This window comes from Nerophis ophidion, linkage group LG05 (genome assembly GCF_033978795.1).
Source record: "Nerophis ophidion isolate RoL-2023_Sa linkage group LG05, RoL_Noph_v1.0, whole genome shotgun sequence".
In the NCBI taxonomy this organism is placed as follows: domain Eukaryota; kingdom Metazoa; phylum Chordata; class Actinopteri; order Syngnathiformes; family Syngnathidae; genus Nerophis; species Nerophis ophidion.
The window spans coordinates 55910217-55927277 of record NC_084615.1 but is presented as its reverse complement, the minus strand read 5'-3'; the positions used below and the strand labels follow the sequence as shown (position 1 = coordinate 55927277).

Sequence of the window (17061 nt, the reverse complement as noted above, 5' to 3'; positions counted from 1 at the left end):
GAGCCACATCTGGCTTAAGAGCCATAGGTTCCCTACCCCTGACATATCTCAACAAAACATCTATAGCTCGCCTGCAATTAGAACTAAACGCTGCCGCTAGGCTCATGACAAGATATCTTGAATTCAGTCATACTACTTACAGCCCGATCATTTTCCATGGGGAGAGAGTGGAGCAGGTGTCCTCCTATAAGTACTTTGGTATTTGTTTTGATTCCCAGTTAACTTGGGCCAACAGAGTTAACTCTGTTTGTGTCATGATCTGTGGTCCGGATCATGTTTTTGTTATGTTCTGTTAGTTTTAGACTCCATTAGTTCCTGTTTTTGTGCACCCTTGTTTGTTTTAGTAACCATGGCGACGTATTTGTTTCACCTGCCTCTGGTGTTCAGGGTACGCACCTGCTCTAATCAAGAGACCATTATTTAAGCCTGTCTCTACCAGTCGGTGGTCCTGGCGTCATTGCTTGTTTCATGCGATACTATAGTTCATGCTGCTCGTTTTCATGTCCGATTCCAAGACTATGCTAGTTGTTCGATTCATGCCGTGTCCACGTAAGTGTTATTTGTTTCATGCCACAGTAAGCCTTGTTTTTTCCATGCCATAGTCCATGTCAAGTGTTTAGCTTCTATGTTTCCTGCGTTAAGTTTTTTTGTTCGTTAGCTTCTCTTGTGAATGGCACGCACTTCTTTTGTTTGGTTCAAGTCTTTGTGATGTGTAGGTTAAATTAATTAATAAATATGTTCCTACCTGCAAGCCTTGTCTGGAGTAGTCCGTTTGCATCCCGGGAGAACAAACCTTGCAGTAAGCTGCGAAAACCACATTATGACAGTTTGCTCCTGCACTTTATAAGGAGGCTCAAGGTCCACGGTGTGGCAAGCAATATCATGGTATTGTTTTATATGGCAAACATTAAATTTGTCATCCGTTATAGCATTACCACATGGTTTGAAAATCTGTCTGTCAAACTCAAAACCCAACTTCAAAACCTTATCAAGTGCGCTGGTAAAATAATTCCCTTCAAGAAATACTCGACAAGACCGTGAGGAAGCAGGGTCTTAAAATCACCCGTGACCCACACCACATACTTCATAGTGAAATTGTGTTGATGCCACATGGTAAACGGTACAGAACAGCAACATACAAACTCAACAGGTATAAATTTTCCTTTGTCCCGCTGGCAATCAAAGCACGTAATGATAAAACTACTGTAATAACCTGATGCGATAATAAGGAGTGCAATATTTGGATAGTGCAATACGGGAGGTGTGCAATACGGGGGGAGTGTAATGTGTGATCTCATAACTAAAAGACATACCTGCGCACTGTTCACTGTCGTCACTGTATTGTCAGAAGAACTGTATGTATGTATATATGTAAAACGCTGTGTCTTGATGTCCAAGACAAATTTCTCCTCAGAGACAATAATCCAATTATTATTACTCTCGTTTTGGCATCCTTGCTCATTTCACGATATACTGTAGTTAATTTAAGGATATAGTACACATTCTTATCTAGCAGGGTTTTTTTTTAACCTTTTTGTCCTCAGGGCCCCACATTTCCAAAAAAGAGGGGTACGGGGCATACTGAAATATCAACACTGAATTAGTAATCTTACTCCTGATTTTAATCATATTCAATAACTATATCCAACCTACTTACAGTTTACAACCTTGTCAAATTATTAAATGAATGATTGGTGGTGGTCGGAGGAGCCGTAGGCGCAAACTGGCAGCCACGCTTCCGTCAGTCTACCCCAGGACAGCTGTGGCTACAAATGTAGCTTACCACCACCAGGTGTGAATGAATGATGGGTTCCCACTTCTCTGTGAGCGCTTTGAGTATCTAACAATAGAAAAGCACGATATAAATCTAATCCATTATTATTATTATTATTATATGAAACCATGTTTTTCACAAGGATTATTATTCATTTAACAAATAAACCATAGTACCAACCAAATATGCTGTATATAGGGGCTCATAAATAGGGATGTATACCAACTACCGGTATTTTTGGATTCTGGATTAATGTTACTGCTATCGGTATTTTTTTATCGAGTTGACTATGTTAATTATGAAACATTGTCACATTAGTTTCAGCTGCCGCTGCAAACACGTGACCAGCTTGTAATAACCGCCTTGTAATAATTACAAATAGAAAGCAACACCACACAGTCACGCACGCTTAAGTGGCTTTCAAGTGAACGGCACTTAATTCACGACCACCGCTACCGCGCTTCATCAACCATCCTCATAGCAATCCATTAATCCACAGGCTAATAACAATCCACTCAAATAAGTGAAAAATTTAAGTAATACAATAATCCATAAAGTTGCTTTGACGCAATCTGCTGACAGTCTGAAGTCACTCCTTCGAGGCGCGTTTGCGACATGGCAACACCTTGCTTAAGGGGGAACTGTAATTTGGGGGGAATTTTGCCTATTGTTCTCAATCATTAAGATAGACATGATGACGGATGGATTTTTTTGTTTGTTTGTTTGCATTCTAAATATTAAATAAACGTAAAATAAAAGTCTGCTAACAGCGGAATAAATGGGAGCTCCATTATTTCGCAAATAAAATCCAATAAATATCAGTTCAAAAACCGCAAACAAAAATACTCCATTTAGATTTCGTGACTTGAATATTAAGCAAGTATTGGTGGTATTGTTATTTTAAGCGCTAACGCAGCAGAACTATTTATAGCATTGCCGTAATTACTTGCGTGTGTGCCTACGTTTACATCATCGAGTGGTCTGTTGGTTCCTCGCTTCCTCTCTGAATGTTTTTTCTAGATCATAGCTCATGCCTCACCTAGAAAGAAGACATCTGAGTAGGTATTCCGACCAGTTGGTAAACTTTGACAGCCATTTAGGACCAGAAACTGGCGAGAACGACACGAAAAGGCGCTTGGTTGTTTCTGACCCCCTACCCCGTTTCTTTGCAAGGATTATGGTCATTCTTCATCTAAATGGGAATATATGAGCATCCTCGCAGTCGGTGTCCTAGTAACAGCAGTAAGTCAGGTTTTATAATGTTCGTTGGCTCTCATGAAGTCTGCAGTGAGTAATAATCAGTGATGAAGAAGAAAAAAAACAAACATTGTGATGCGTTTTCTAAATTAACATATGTGTTACAGGTCTCACAGGGATGTGAGTTCAGTAGACAAAAGGTTGTGTTCATAGTCTTACCCCTGGAAAACACAGGCAATGTTTAGGAAGAGTGAAGACACAAACAATTCTTGAAGCTTCCCAAGTTTCCTCTCTTTATTACACATTGCATATATTTCCTTTAATCCACAATAACAATATAATTATTATTCTCTAAATTCAATATTACATTCTCAAAACATATCTTCTCCATAGCACAATAGCTATTATAATGGTATATACTTCTGTATATTCACATTTCTATACAGTGTTGTTACAGAAACATCTTGAGTAATAGACTCTTTTACAAATCAATCTATGTCGCTGAACTATATTACATTTGAAATGTAGGGTGTTTAGTTATCAAATGTTTACATTTGAGATATTTCATAACATTACTAACCTGGAAAACACAGGCAAAGTTTAGGAAGAGTGAAGACACGAACAATTCTTGAAGCTTCCCAAGTTTCATCTGGGGGGGGGGGGGGTTGGGGGGGGGGGGGGGGGGGAGTACCCACACCTAAAAAGGGACCTACGGGAAACTACTTCAATACACATTAGTACCGCTCTTCATCTCTGTCTTTACACTAACATGGATGGAAACTGGTTATAACTTTTGTCAATAAAAACTGATTGACAAAAAAACATATATTTCACATTGTGAAGGCATCACACATGCTTAAAATAATTAAAATACGTAAATATAAAATTATATTAAAAAATGCGTATCACTAACGTCATGTATATAAAACCCTAATGGAGGTGTTTGGATGTTTTATTAGGGGCTTTATAGGCGCATTAAAGGGGTCATATTATGATTTGTGTCTTAAATTGAAAACACTTCCTTCTGATCTACATAACATGTAATGGTAGTTCTTTGGTGAAAATTTTGCATAGATTATGTTTATCTTCAAGCCGCTTTCTGACCGACTCTTCAAGATGTGCCGTTTTGTGGGTGGTCTTATTTACGTGGCTCCACTTTGACAGCGTTCTTTCCCCCGTCATCTTTGTTGAGTTTATACCAAAAAGTTCTATTTTGGTTTCATCTGACCACTTGACAGTCTCCCAATCCTCTGCCTTATCATCCATGTATCCGTCCTGTTTGGAAGAAGAAGAATACTGAGTTGCATCCCAAGAACACCATACCTACTGTGAAGCATGGGGGTGGAAACATCATACTATGGGGCTGTTTTTCTGCTAAGGGGACAGGACGATTGATCCGTGTTAAGGAAAGAATGAATGGGGCCATGTATCGTGAGATTTTGAACCAAAACCTCCTTCCATCAGTGAGAGCTTTGAATGGTTGACCAAATACTTATTTTCCACCATAATTTACAAATAAATTATTTTAAATTCCTACAATGTGAATTCCTGGATTTTTTTTTCACATTCTGTCTCTCACAGTTGAAGTGTACCTATGACGGAAATTACAGACCTCTGTCATCATTTTAAGTGGGAGAACTTGCACAATCGCTGGCTGACTAAATACTCTTGCCACACTGTAGGTTGAAGCACAGTATGCCTGACTACACAAGCCGTAAACCACAGACATTCCATCAAGCGGTGTGGCTTCATAGCTTATTAGAGTTGTACTAAAACATTTTGACAGATTGTTGAGCACCGTGTGTAATGGTTCATATTTTCAATGGAACATAGTTTTGGGCTTGCTTTCGAGCATCATTTTGCACTCCACACATTTTTCTAATGTTTGACTGTGATTTGTTCACAATATACCCCGCCTTCGGCCCCATTTCCAGCTGTGGTAGGCTTCAGCACCCCCCGTGGCCTCGAAAGGGGCAAGCGGTTGAAAATGAATGGATGGATGGATGATGCTGTCTTTACTGTCACAAGTTGTGGAAAATTGTATTACATCAGAGTAGTACGTACAAACCACAGCTGAAACTGATATATTTTGGCTGCCCGACAATGAATTGATTAACATGGACCCCAACTTAAACAAGTTGAAAAACTCTTTTGGGTGTTACCATTTAATGGTCAATTGTACAGAATATGTACTGTACTGTGCAATCTACTAATAAAAGTTTCAATTAATCAATCCAAATTGGTCTATGGTTAAGAAACTCTGACTTATAGGGTACTCAATTGCCCACCGCCTGCTTACTTGGTAGGTCTGTTGTCTTTTCACTGTCCTGTTAGGTCAGGCTGACCGCCGTCTGCTTTGTGTACCTCGTACAGGCCTTAGTAAGTAGATTTTAGTTTCTCAAGCAGTTCTCACAGAGAGCACTCACAAAATGCTTCTTCACATGCTTACAATACAGACCGTACAATCAAAACAAGCATAGAGCATGATGCAGAAACATTTCAAAAAAGTGAATTATATTTTTCCTCTCGAGACTCAAAGTGCTTGACATAGTGAACCCCGTTATTTTTAGGCTATATTTGAACCAGTGTGAGTGGCACTGGGAGCAGGTGGATAAAATGTCTTGCCCAAGGACACAACGGCAGTGACTAGGTTGGGGGAAGCAGGAATTGAACCTGGAAGTTGCTGGCGCAGACGCTTTATCAACCAAGCCACGCAGCCCAAATAGTAAGATGAATATGATAATATTTAAAATATTATTTAAAATAATATATTAAAATTAAAAAAATGGAATATATTGCGAATGCACACTTAAAGGCCTACTGAAATGAGATGTTCTTATTTAATCGGGGATAGCAGATCTATTTTATGTGTCATACTTGATCATTTCGGGATATTGCCATATTTTTGTTGAAAGGATTAAGTAGAGAACATCGACGATAAATTTCTCAACTTTTTGCTGCTAATAAAAAAGCCTTGCCTGTGCCGGAAGTAGCAGATGATGTGCGCGTGACGTCACCGGTGTGAGGGCTCCTCACATCCTCACATTATTTATAATGTGAGCCACCAGCAGTAAGAGCAATTCGGACCGAGAAAGCAACAATTTCCCTATTAATTTGAGCGAGGATGAAAGATTCGTGGATGAGAAAAGTTAGTGAGGCGCTAAAAAAAAAAAAAATCGACGGCTCCAGGCGGCGGCAGTAATTAGACACATTTAATAGGATAATTCTGGAAAATCCCTTATCTGCTTATTGTGTTGATAGTATTTTAGTGAGATTACTGTCATACCTGAAAGTCGGATGGCTGCGGTCTCTCAGAGAAGCCAATGGAGGAGTCAAGATCACAGCTGCCTTTTTGACAGCTACAGGAAGTCTCCGGTAAGAGCCGAATTAATATCACAATTTTCCCATCCAAAAACTTGCTGGTTGACGTAGAGAAACATGTTCACTTGACCGCTCTGTGTTAAAGCTTCACAAGAAAGAAACACCGGCTGTGTTTCGGTGCTAAAGGCAGCTGCAATCCACCGCTTTCCACCAACAGCATTCTAATTTGACGTCTCCATTAATAATTGAACAAATTGCAAAAGATTCAGGAACACAGATGTCCAAATTACTGTGTAATTATGCAATGAAAAGAGACGACTTTTAGCCGTAAGTGGTGCTGGGCTAATATGTCCCCTCCAACCAATAACATCACAAACACGCGTCATCATACGCGTCATCATTCCACAACGTTTTCAACAAGAAACTGCGGGAAATTTAAAATTGTAATTTAGTAAACTAAAAAGGCCGTATTGGCATGTGTTGCAATGTTAAGATTTCATCATTGATATATAAACTATCAGACTGCGTGGTCAGTAGTAGTGGGTTTCAGTAGGCCTTTAAACCAATGTGTTTGTCACTGCCTTTTTAAAATGTCAACAGAAGGAGCACAACTCCCAGCTCATGAGAGTGAATCCCACCATTTAGGGTCGACTGGCAAAAAGGCTTTATCAACCCTGTAAGTAATAGATTTTTGTACTGTATCCTGAATTCAGTGGCCTTGTGGTTAGATTGTCCGCCCTGAGATCGGTAGGTCGTGAGTTCAAATCCCAGCCGAGTCATACCAAAGACTATAAAAATGGGACCCATTACCTTCTTAAATTTACCAAAATGACTTCAAGGCGCGGCCGCCAATGCTGCTCACTGCTACCCTCACCTCCCATCGGGTAGAACAAGGAGATGGGTGAAATACAGAGATAAACTTCACCACACCTTGTGTGTATGTGTGTGTGTGCGTGCGTGCATGGGTGTGTGTGAGTGTGTGTGTGTGCTTGTGTATGTGTGTGTGTGTGACTATCAATGGTACTTTAACTTAACATGTATCTAGTGGAAGGATGCTAAAATGAAAGGAATATGATTGAATTCTTGACATCTTGCCTCGAGGCAGCGTTCTGGTCAAATTACAGGTGAGCTCAAGGGCGTAGAATTGGGTAGGGACGCTGGGGACACGTCCCTACCAATATCCAGCCGCTACTGTGTAGTCACTATCAATACAACCGCTGCCCGTAATGTTTAGTCAATGATTATGGCACAGAAAGGGTTAAATGTCGGTCTCTGCTAGAAGTCCCGCCTCTAACCTAAATATCCTTCCCTGATTGGTTGCCGGTTTCATGCTAACTTACGTGTAATTGGCTGTCCCTGCTGTCACCTGATTGGTTGCCGGTTTCATGCTAACTTACGTGTGACTGGCTGTCCCCGCTGTCACTCTCTCTGCTTGTAAAAGCTAATCTACATGCTGGTAGCTAGCGACCGGACGAGAGGCAGTGCAACTCGGTGTAAATTGTCAACATGTTCGGCATTTGTTGTTCCTGGCACACGGTAGCTAGATGTATTTTAATATCAGTGGTGTGTTTACATTGTGTTGGTGTCTGTTTGTGTGCGTGTGTGCTGTAGGTTTTGAAGGATGTCAAAGAAAAGAAAACTGGATATAAGAGACTTCTTTAGGAGTCAAACTGTAAGTTACTTCAAGGGTGTATAGAGGCGAAAACAATATTGAATACTTAAACAATATATCACTCCAGTTACGCCCCTTAGAGTGCTATAATGAGCATATACCATGGACTGGAGTGATATATTGCTTTTATAAAACGGTTACCAATAAAGGCGATATGAAATAGGAATACTCAATCAATTTAATATAGTTTTATTCAACCAGAAAAACATGTTATCCAATAAAATAGCCTCACTGTGGAAAAAATAGTCCCACCTATCCAGACGTTAGCTCCAAATTAGCACTGCATCTCGTCTTTTCCTCCGCTTTTTTTTCAGGTGAAAGTCAATGCTCAGTCCCCTCTACCATAGTTAACCCTCCTCGGAGGTGAAAGTTAACCTTAAACATGTGAATTCAACTACTTTAGTCCGTTTTTTAACATCGTAAAAACATCAGCTGTCTTTTACTACGGACTGCAACAGTCCGTTGTCATGGATACATGACAACAACTTCCATTCATACCAGTCATACGTGCCTGAGGGGGAGTGATAGCCTACGCTGTGGTAAGGCTTTAGAATAGTAGCCGTGCTCAATATTTAAACCACGGTTAACAGCCAATCAGATCGCCGGATTTCACCTTTCTGTTTTATTTTTTTAAATTACTTTTTTAGTTTCATGTATTTGTGTAGAAGTGAGCAACGGTTTGAAAATACCAATGAACAAAACTTTGTGGTGGAAATACAATAAAACCTCACTAGATGATCATGTGATTTTACAATTATAAAATATAATTAATTAATACTAAGTAATATTAATATTTAGTAAAAGCCTTTTTGATCAGGCAGTAACTGTACCATCAAGCTCTATGGTCATTGTCCCTAATGTATCTGTCATGCATCAACATCTTTTTTTGTAAGGTGACAGACAGCAGAGAGGCTGGAGGAGATGGAGGAGAGGCCAGAGAAGTTTAGAGGAAGAGAGGCAGGAGGAAGTAGAGAAGGAGAGGCTGGAGCAGCTGAAGGAAGAGAAGCAGGAGGAGGTAGAGAATGAGAGGCTGCAGCAGATGAAGGAAGAGAAGCTGAAAGAGAGGCTGCAAATTCACAGGTGAGGTAAAATAATGATGGATTATGTTAGTCATGAGATTCAGCACTGTGACAAATGTTAGTGTGATGGTCTGAATAGCAATGCTTCACCTATGTGGCTTTAAAATCAGAGCTTTATATCAAGTCTGGTGTTCATGAGATGCCTCATGTATTACTAGTGTGTATGTGTTTACAGTAGTTGCTACATGGATACAGTTGTCAAATTTATATTGTGGTTTATTTCTAAGGAAACTGATCCACCTGGAGAGAGTGGCAGTAATCAGGAGGATATTCTGGACAAGCCAAACTAACCTGACCCAAAAAACATTCCAGCTCAACAGCTATCAAACAGGATTCTCCATTTCCAAGCAAGTCGGTACAAGCAGTATCCATGGTTGCACTATAGCTCCTCCATCAAGTGTGTTCTGTGTTTTCACTGTGTGAAAACATACACCATAAAGAAAAGTGAACTGTCCAAAAAGGCAGACCCTGCTTTTTCATCAAAAGGATTCAGTAATTGGAAGAATGCACTTGCCAGTTTTCAGCGGCATCAAAACAGCAAATCCCACCACCATGCCATGACAGTTAGTGCTCAGGAGAGAAGCCCAATAGATACACAGGTCTCAAGTGCATGGGCCCAACAACAAGATGATGCAAGGCACTGCCTGCAAAATATTGTGTGATCAATACAGTACCTTGCCAGGCAGGGCATAGCACTGAGAGGCCATGAGGCACAAGATAGCAATCTATTTCAGCTTTTGAAATTCAAAGCCAATTTAGCCAAGGATGATGCACGTCTCCGTGCTTGGCTAACTCGCCGTCATGACTATACCTCTCCTCAAGTGCAAAATGAGATTTTGCAAATGTTAAGAAACTGTATTGTCAGGAGTATTGCACAGTCCATCCAGTTGCTTCCAGTTTTGCAGTACTCGCTCATTATTGATGGCACACAAGATGTCTCAGGAACAGAGCAAGAGTCCATTTGTTTAAGATATGTGGACCATGAACTGGTACCACATGAGGTTTTTATTGGTTTGTATGAGGTCCCTTGTACCACTGGAGTTGAGATCGCAAAAATGGCTTGAGATGTCCTTTTGAGGCTCAATATTTCCATTTCTGGGTTAAGAGCCCAGACATATGATGGTGCTGCGAATATGTCAGGCAAATATTGTGGAGCACAAGCAGAACTGAACCAGTGTGAGTGGCAACCATTAGCATTGTTTGTGCGTTGTGGGGCACACTGTCTTAACCTGATCACACAGTCTGCATGCAGAGCCAGTCCTTTGATAAATGATTCCTTGCAGTGGGTGCATGAGCTAGGAACATTAAGCAAACAATCTGGAAAATTCAAAAACATATTTTCTTCAGCAGTAAGTTCAGAAGGACCAGTGAAGTCACTCAGACCAATTTGCCCAACCAGGTGGACAGTAAGAGGAAAAGCAATCAGAGCAGTACTGTCTCAGTATGAACGTGTTTTGTCTAGCTTGGAGGAGATGGCATCAAGTAGGTCTAACACAGGCATGAGAGCAAATGGTCTGCAAGAGAGGTTTGAGAAAGGGAAAACTGTGCTTGTACTTTGTCTGGCATTAGAAGTGATAGAGGAGCTGGAGTGTCTGAGCACATCTCTACAAAAAAGGACTGAAACTGTTGCAGGGATGAGAAGTGCCGTAGATTGTGTCAGATCTACTGTAGATGGCAAAATAAGTGAGGAGAGCTTTCATGAGGTTTTTGAGAAAGCAGTGGCAATGGTTGATTCTCTTGGGATTGAGCCCATCCAGATTCCTCATCAAAGAAAGCCACCAAAACGATACAAGAGTGAGGTTAGCCAGCACACTCCCAAGTCAGCTGAGGAGCATTATAGAACAGAGTTCTACAAAATGTTAGATAGTGTGCATATTCAGTTTGAGGAGAGGTTCAACCAACCAGATCTAGATGTTTTGCAGAAGCTGGAGGAAACTCTCCTGACTGGAGAAGTGAAGGACATTGTTGATCAATACCCAGAGCTAAACAGGGACAGATTAAAGGTCCAACTAGCCATGTTTATGTCCAAATACACTTTCAAATCTAGTGCTGAATTTGCTGACATAATGACAGGTTTGACAGTTGATGTGAGAGGCTTGTTTGATCAAGTTGAATCCCTTATTAGGCTGCTTTTAGTCATCCCAGTTTCATCAGCTTAGGCTGAAAGAAGTTTCAGTGCTCTTAGGAGACTTAAAACATAGCTTAGAACCACCATGACACAAGTAAGACTGAACAATATTGCTGTGTGCCATGTCCATCAGGGAAAACTGGACAATACTGACCTGGGAGAAATCTGCAAGCAGTTCATTTCTGTTACAGACCGGCGGAGGCATGTGTTTGGCTCTTTCAATTAGGAACAACCAGTGGACAGTAATCTGCTTGTATTTACAGTACAAAAGCAGCAATAGAAAGAAGTACCGGTAGATGAAGGGAAAAATTGTGAGTGATTTAAACACAAGTTGGGGAAAATATTATAACAGTTAATTTATGTTTATTTACAATGTTGTATTTAATTAATGTATTTCTGATGTTGTTGATGGACAGTAGGCTATGTTAATTGACAGTATGATGGACAGTTGCACTACAGCCCTACACTAAAGAGTAAAGATGAGAACTCTTCGAAGTTGTCTCCTTTGCTTTCATTTTAGTTGCTTTACCCTATAACATCTGCATGACGTGAAATCATGATTGCTAATGTAAAAAAAAAAGTAAACTTTCAGAGTGCTGCCTTGGAACACTTTTGTGTCCCCACCAATCTCAAAATCAAACCTACTCCCTTAGGTGACCTATAGATGTTTAGTTGAGACAGGTGAAGAGTGAATCGCAATAGAGCGACAATACAACTACAGCATGAATGATCATTTCTAGTTTAGAATGAGAAACTATAGATCTCTGTGATGAGGTGACGACTTGTCCAGGGTGTACGCCGCTTTCTGCCCGATTGTAGCTGAGATAGGCACCAGCGCCCCCCACGACCCCAAAAGGGAATAAGCGGCAGAAAAAGGATGGATGGATGGAAACTATAGATCTGAGATTTAGAAATGTTTATAAGGTGGAAAAAACAGGCAGGAGCCAGTTAAACTTTCGACGTGGTCATCAAAAAGCATGGTGTGGTTAAATGTGACCCCAAGATTTCTCAGACTGGAGTGCACATTTGCACCAAGGGACCCTAAGCAGCTGCCTACGTTAGAAGTTGAAGTGTTAGGGGCAATGATTAACACCTCCGTTTTGGAATAATTCAGATCAATCAATCAATTTTTATTTATATTGCCCTAAATCACTAGTGTGTCAAAGGGCTGCACAAACCACAACTACATCCTCGATAAAGAGCATTACGAGCCATCCAGTCTTTAACTTCAGTCAGACAATCATCGAGCATGCCCTATTAGGGTTAAATGAGAAATATAACTGAAGGTCATCTGCATACAGACCCAGCTGCTATACAGAATTGCACACTGTTTTTTGTGTTTTTGCACACTGACATTTTTTCCCCGATGAAACCAGAGTTGTTTTGTATATATTTTAAAAATTATCTTTTAAGGGCTTCATTTTGTGTTTTTAGTTGTTCACTGTGTCTGTCTGGCACGGGTATATTCTTCAGCATGTTATGCTATTTTAGTGCTTTTTAATTTATTTTATTGTATTTTTTAAATCTTGTGTTTTTCTATGCTGCTGGAAATGTGAATTTATTTTGGAGATTAATAAAGTATCCATCCTGACAAGACTGCAAAACAGATTTGACAACCGCAATCAGAGAAAGTTGGAGCAAGACTGATGAAGAGTACTGTTTATTATTTGTGAAGTCCATGCCTCAGAGACTGCAAACCGTTATAAAAGCCAGAGGTGGTGCAACCAAGTCGGAGTGTTTTTTGGTGTGTTTTTTTTGTATTATTTCATGACTGTTTCCTCAGAATTCAGAGAGGTTTTTACACTTCCTGATCTAAAAATGAAACTGTTACTGACTGTCACTGTTTAGTTTCTTGATTTATTTCAGGTTTTCTCTAAGGGGAACTACACTTTTTGGCAATTCTGCCTATCATTCACAATCACTATGAGAGACGAGAATAAACGTTTTTTCTTTTTTTTGCATTCTAACTTGTAAAAAATGTATCGTTCTTGGTGGCTAACAATGCAGCTAATGGTAGCAATACATTCTAAATCACTTAAAAAAGGCATTCAAAAAACATCAACAATACTTCATTTACATTCCGAAACCTGCTTGATAACCAAGCTGTAGCGACATTGTTATTGTAAGAGCAAACACTGAGGAACTCTTTTTCCAGCGTAATAACACATCGGCATGCTTCGGTAAGCCAGCTACGGAAAGAGATAAGCTAGCTTCTACATCAGCACGAAACGCATTTGAGTTTGGATTGCACAACACAATGTGATAAGACACCAATCTTCCATCCATCCATTTTCTACCGCTTGTCCCTCTCGGGGCCACGGGAGTGCTGGAGCCTATACCAGTTGCACTCGGTTAAAAGGCGCGATACACCCGGACAAGTCGCCACCTCATCGCAGGGCCAACGCAGATAGACAGACAACATTCACACTCACATTTCTTACTGACTCAAAAACGTGAACAATCATATTACAGTATCTGCAAAGTGTTAGCCCACATTTCAAGTTTTGTTCGTACACAGCTAGCTAGACAGTGTACGTACTTGTAATAACATGCATGACGTACTGCGTGTATAAAGATCAATATTTAAGTGACTCACTTGATGGACAGTTGTCTGTTTGTTCCAGCTGGCTGGGGGACTTTTTTCCAGTTTATTTGGGTAAGCACTCCATATCTAAATAGCTAAGTTTCATGTTGCACATTTAGAGCTTTGTGTCCCGACCTCATTCCCTCGGCTTCCGTCTGCCCCAACGATTTTCCCTCTTCTTCGTGCTGGCTTCTAAAAGCAGAATTTCATCCTCCATATATTCAGATTCAATGAGATAGGTTGAGAATCCTCATTAGTGCAAAAATAGTCGTCTTTGTTGTCTGTTACCACGTCTGCCATGATTACAAAAAAACTTGTGTTTGTTTCCGAAAGTAGGAACACACATTTGGTGCCAGAAGTGCAACGAGCGGAAATCAGTCTCGGAAATAATTAAAATGACCAAATTACGGTAAATATTGTACATATTACATATTGTTATGAAGGTTTCTGTTACTACATTATATCATCATCATCATCATCATCATCGGCGGTCGCTCGAACGAGTATGACGATGCTCCTGGTAGGGGTGTATCCCTTTATGGAGGATGCTTGTGCGTGACTTTGTTTAACGTCGGGAGACTGGTGCACAGACAGTCACCACAGGTCAGGGTCCAATGGCATGGAGTCAAAGATGACTAGGGACCCTTTTCTGCTGCAGCCTTCCCCGCCATTGCAGCCCTTGCGATAGTTCTTAAATCTACCGTCTTCCGCCTGCTCCACCGTTGAGGTCTTCACCGTATCCCTGGCTTGGGGGCAGTCAGGTACTAGGCCTTTGCCAAGGGCCACCTGGAGTAACAGTAGTAGCAGGAGTGCCCCAAGACACCATAGAGGAGCCTCCACTGCTGGATGCACTTTAACGTCAGGCCCAGGACACTCTACATTACAGTGGGGCAAAAAGGTATTTAGTCAGCCACCGATTTTGCAAGTTCTCCCATTTAAAATGATGACAGAGGTCTGTAATTTTCATCATAGGTACACTTCAACTGTGAGAGACAGAATGTGAAAAAAAAATCCAGGAATTCACATTGTAGGAATTTTAAATAATTTATTTGTAAATTATGGTGGAAAATAAGTATTTGGTCAACCATTCAAAGCTCTCACTGATGGAAGGAGGTTTTGGCTCTAAATCTCACGATACATGGCCCCATTCATTCTTTCCTTAACACGGATCAATCGTCCTGTCCCCTTAGCACAAAAACACCCCCAAAGCATGATGTTTCCACCCCCATGCTTCACAGTAGTTATGGTGTTCTTGGGATGCAACTCAGTATTCTTCTTCCTCCAAACACAACAAGTTGAGTTTATACCAAAATGGATACATGGATGATACAGCAAGGAATTGGGACAATGTTATGTGGTCAGATGAAACAAAAATACAACTTTTTGGTATAAACTCAACTCGTCGTGATTGGAGGAAGAAGAATACTGAGTTGCATCCCAAGAACACCAAACCTACTGTGAAGCACGGGGGTGGAAACATCATGCTTTGGGGCTGTTTTTCTGCTAAGGGGACAGGACGATTGATCCGTGTTAAGGAAAGAATGAATGGGGCCATGTATCGTGAGGTTTTGAGCCAAAACCTCCTTCCATCAGTGAGAGCATTGAATGGTTGACCAAATACTTATTTTCCACCATAATTTACAAATAAATTCTATGAAATTCCCACAATGTGAATTCCTGGATTTTTTTTCACATTCTGTCTCTCACAGTTGAAATGTACCTATGATGAAAATTACAGACCTCTGTCATCATTTTAAGTGGGAGAACTTACAAAATCGGTGGCTGACTAAATACTTTTTTGCCCCACTGTATATATAGACTTGCAGTGTGTATATTAGACGTTAATGGAGGGTTTTGAAGTTGTTTTAAAGGGCTTTGAAGGCTACAATGGTGACTCCCATTAGCCACATCTTTCAAGCGTTTTTATCATCTATAAAATCGTAAAAATAAACAAAAATACGTGTTTAATAATGATTGTGAACGATCGGCAAAATTCCCAAAAAGTGCAGTTCCCCTTTAAATAAATGTGACGGTCTCCACCGCTGGTATTAGTTTTCAGTGTTGCAACGTCATGATATATTTTGTTTAGCTTTTTAATCGGTTGTTTCATAACCAAAATCTGTTTTTGCTTTCCATACTGATGATTATTTTCATGTAAACCTGTTTCAGTGATCACTTGTTTCCGAACAACCCTTTTGACAAGTTAACTATGACTTCTGCTACACAAAACATGAACAAGTGAAACTCACCAAAGAGTGAAAGCACACCACAAGCAATCCACACAATCAAAGACATTCCAACGCTCCCCGAATGTTGGAGGATTCCCTTTGGAGAGATGAAGATGCCAGCACCAATGATGGTGCCCGTGATGACGGAGATCCCTGAGAGCAAAGTAACTTTCTTCCCCAGTTCCACCTTCTTGCTTTTGGACGCACTTGGATGTCCATTAGCATCCTTTTCTTTAGTGGATCTTCTGTTCATCTTTCCCATCCAATGACACACACACACCCACACACACACAGGCACAAACACAGTCACACACTTCTCAGAAGAGACAAGGTGTGTGTTGTCTCGCTGAAACAAACTGAGCTCAAGGTCACTTTATGGGCAGAGTTGCAAAAAAAAGTAAACTCCATTGGGGGTGGGGGGCAGTTCTCTCTCTCTCTTTCTCTCTCTCTCTCTCTCTCTCTCTCTTTCTGTCGGCCCTCCTTCTTTATGGAGATCCCAGCAATAGCAGCTCTACTAAAACAACCATGTTTGTTAATTCTTCTATTTCTTCACATTTTAAAGAACCTTAAATATGAAGCTATGTTTGGGCCACAAATGATGAAAAATACGACTTTGAAATGTAAAAAAAAAATGTTGATTTGCAATCAGTGCATTGAAAAAAAATAAGTGCACATGTTGAATATGATTGTGATCCATTGATAATTTGTTTGGATAAAACATTTGTTTCCATTTTTTACTTTCAATATATTTTGATATGGGCAGCACGGTGGAAGAGGGCTTAGTGCATGCGCCTCACAATACGAAGGTCCTGACTGAGTAGTCATTGGTTCAATCCCGGGCTCGGGATCTTTCTCTGTGGAGTTTGCATGTTCTCCCCGTGACTGCGTGGGTTGCCTCCGGGTAGTCCGGCTTCGTCCCACCTCCAAAAACATGCACCTGGGGATAGGTTGATTGGCAACACTAAATTGGCCCTAGTGTGTGAATGTGAGTGTGAATGTTGTCTGTCTATCTGTGTTGGCCCAGCGATGAGGTAGCGACTTGTCCAGGGTGTACTTCGCCTTCCGCCCGAATGCAGCT

The 17061-nt window shown here is 40.6% G+C and overlaps 2 protein-coding genes across 7 annotated transcripts in view; one reads left to right on the top strand and one right to left on the bottom strand.

Annotated features, from left to right (window-relative positions):
- The window catches only part of LOC133553404 (trichohyalin-like), a 25405-nt gene extending 12506 nt beyond the window's left edge, over positions 1 to 12899 (top strand). The window contains exons 1-4 of one of the 6 annotated variants that reach the window (XM_061901556.1): positions 7707 to 7785; positions 7904 to 7964; positions 8858 to 9044; positions 9271 to 12899. In XM_061901556.1, coding sequence (XP_061757540.1) covers positions 10177 to 11202 — 1026 coding nt within the window. In that variant the 5' untranslated portion in view covers positions 7707 to 7785; positions 7904 to 7964; positions 8858 to 9044; positions 9271 to 10176 and the 3' untranslated portion in view covers positions 11203 to 12899. Of the gene's footprint in view, positions 1 to 7681; positions 7829 to 7903; positions 7965 to 8857; positions 9045 to 9270 lie in introns of those variants that run through there. The other 5 variants (XM_061901559.1, XM_061901557.1, XM_061901560.1 and 2 more) reach the window with 5 other exon arrangements.
- The window catches only part of slc7a11 (solute carrier family 7 member 11), a 65576-nt gene extending 49188 nt beyond the window's left edge, over positions 1 to 16388 (bottom strand). Inside the window, exon 1 of the mRNA XM_061901555.1 lies at positions 16005 to 16388. Coding sequence (XP_061757539.1) covers positions 16005 to 16245 — 241 coding nt within the window. The 5' untranslated portion in view covers positions 16246 to 16388. The remainder of the gene's footprint in view (positions 1 to 16004) is intronic.
- Positions 16389 to 17061: the final 673 nt, after the last annotated feature.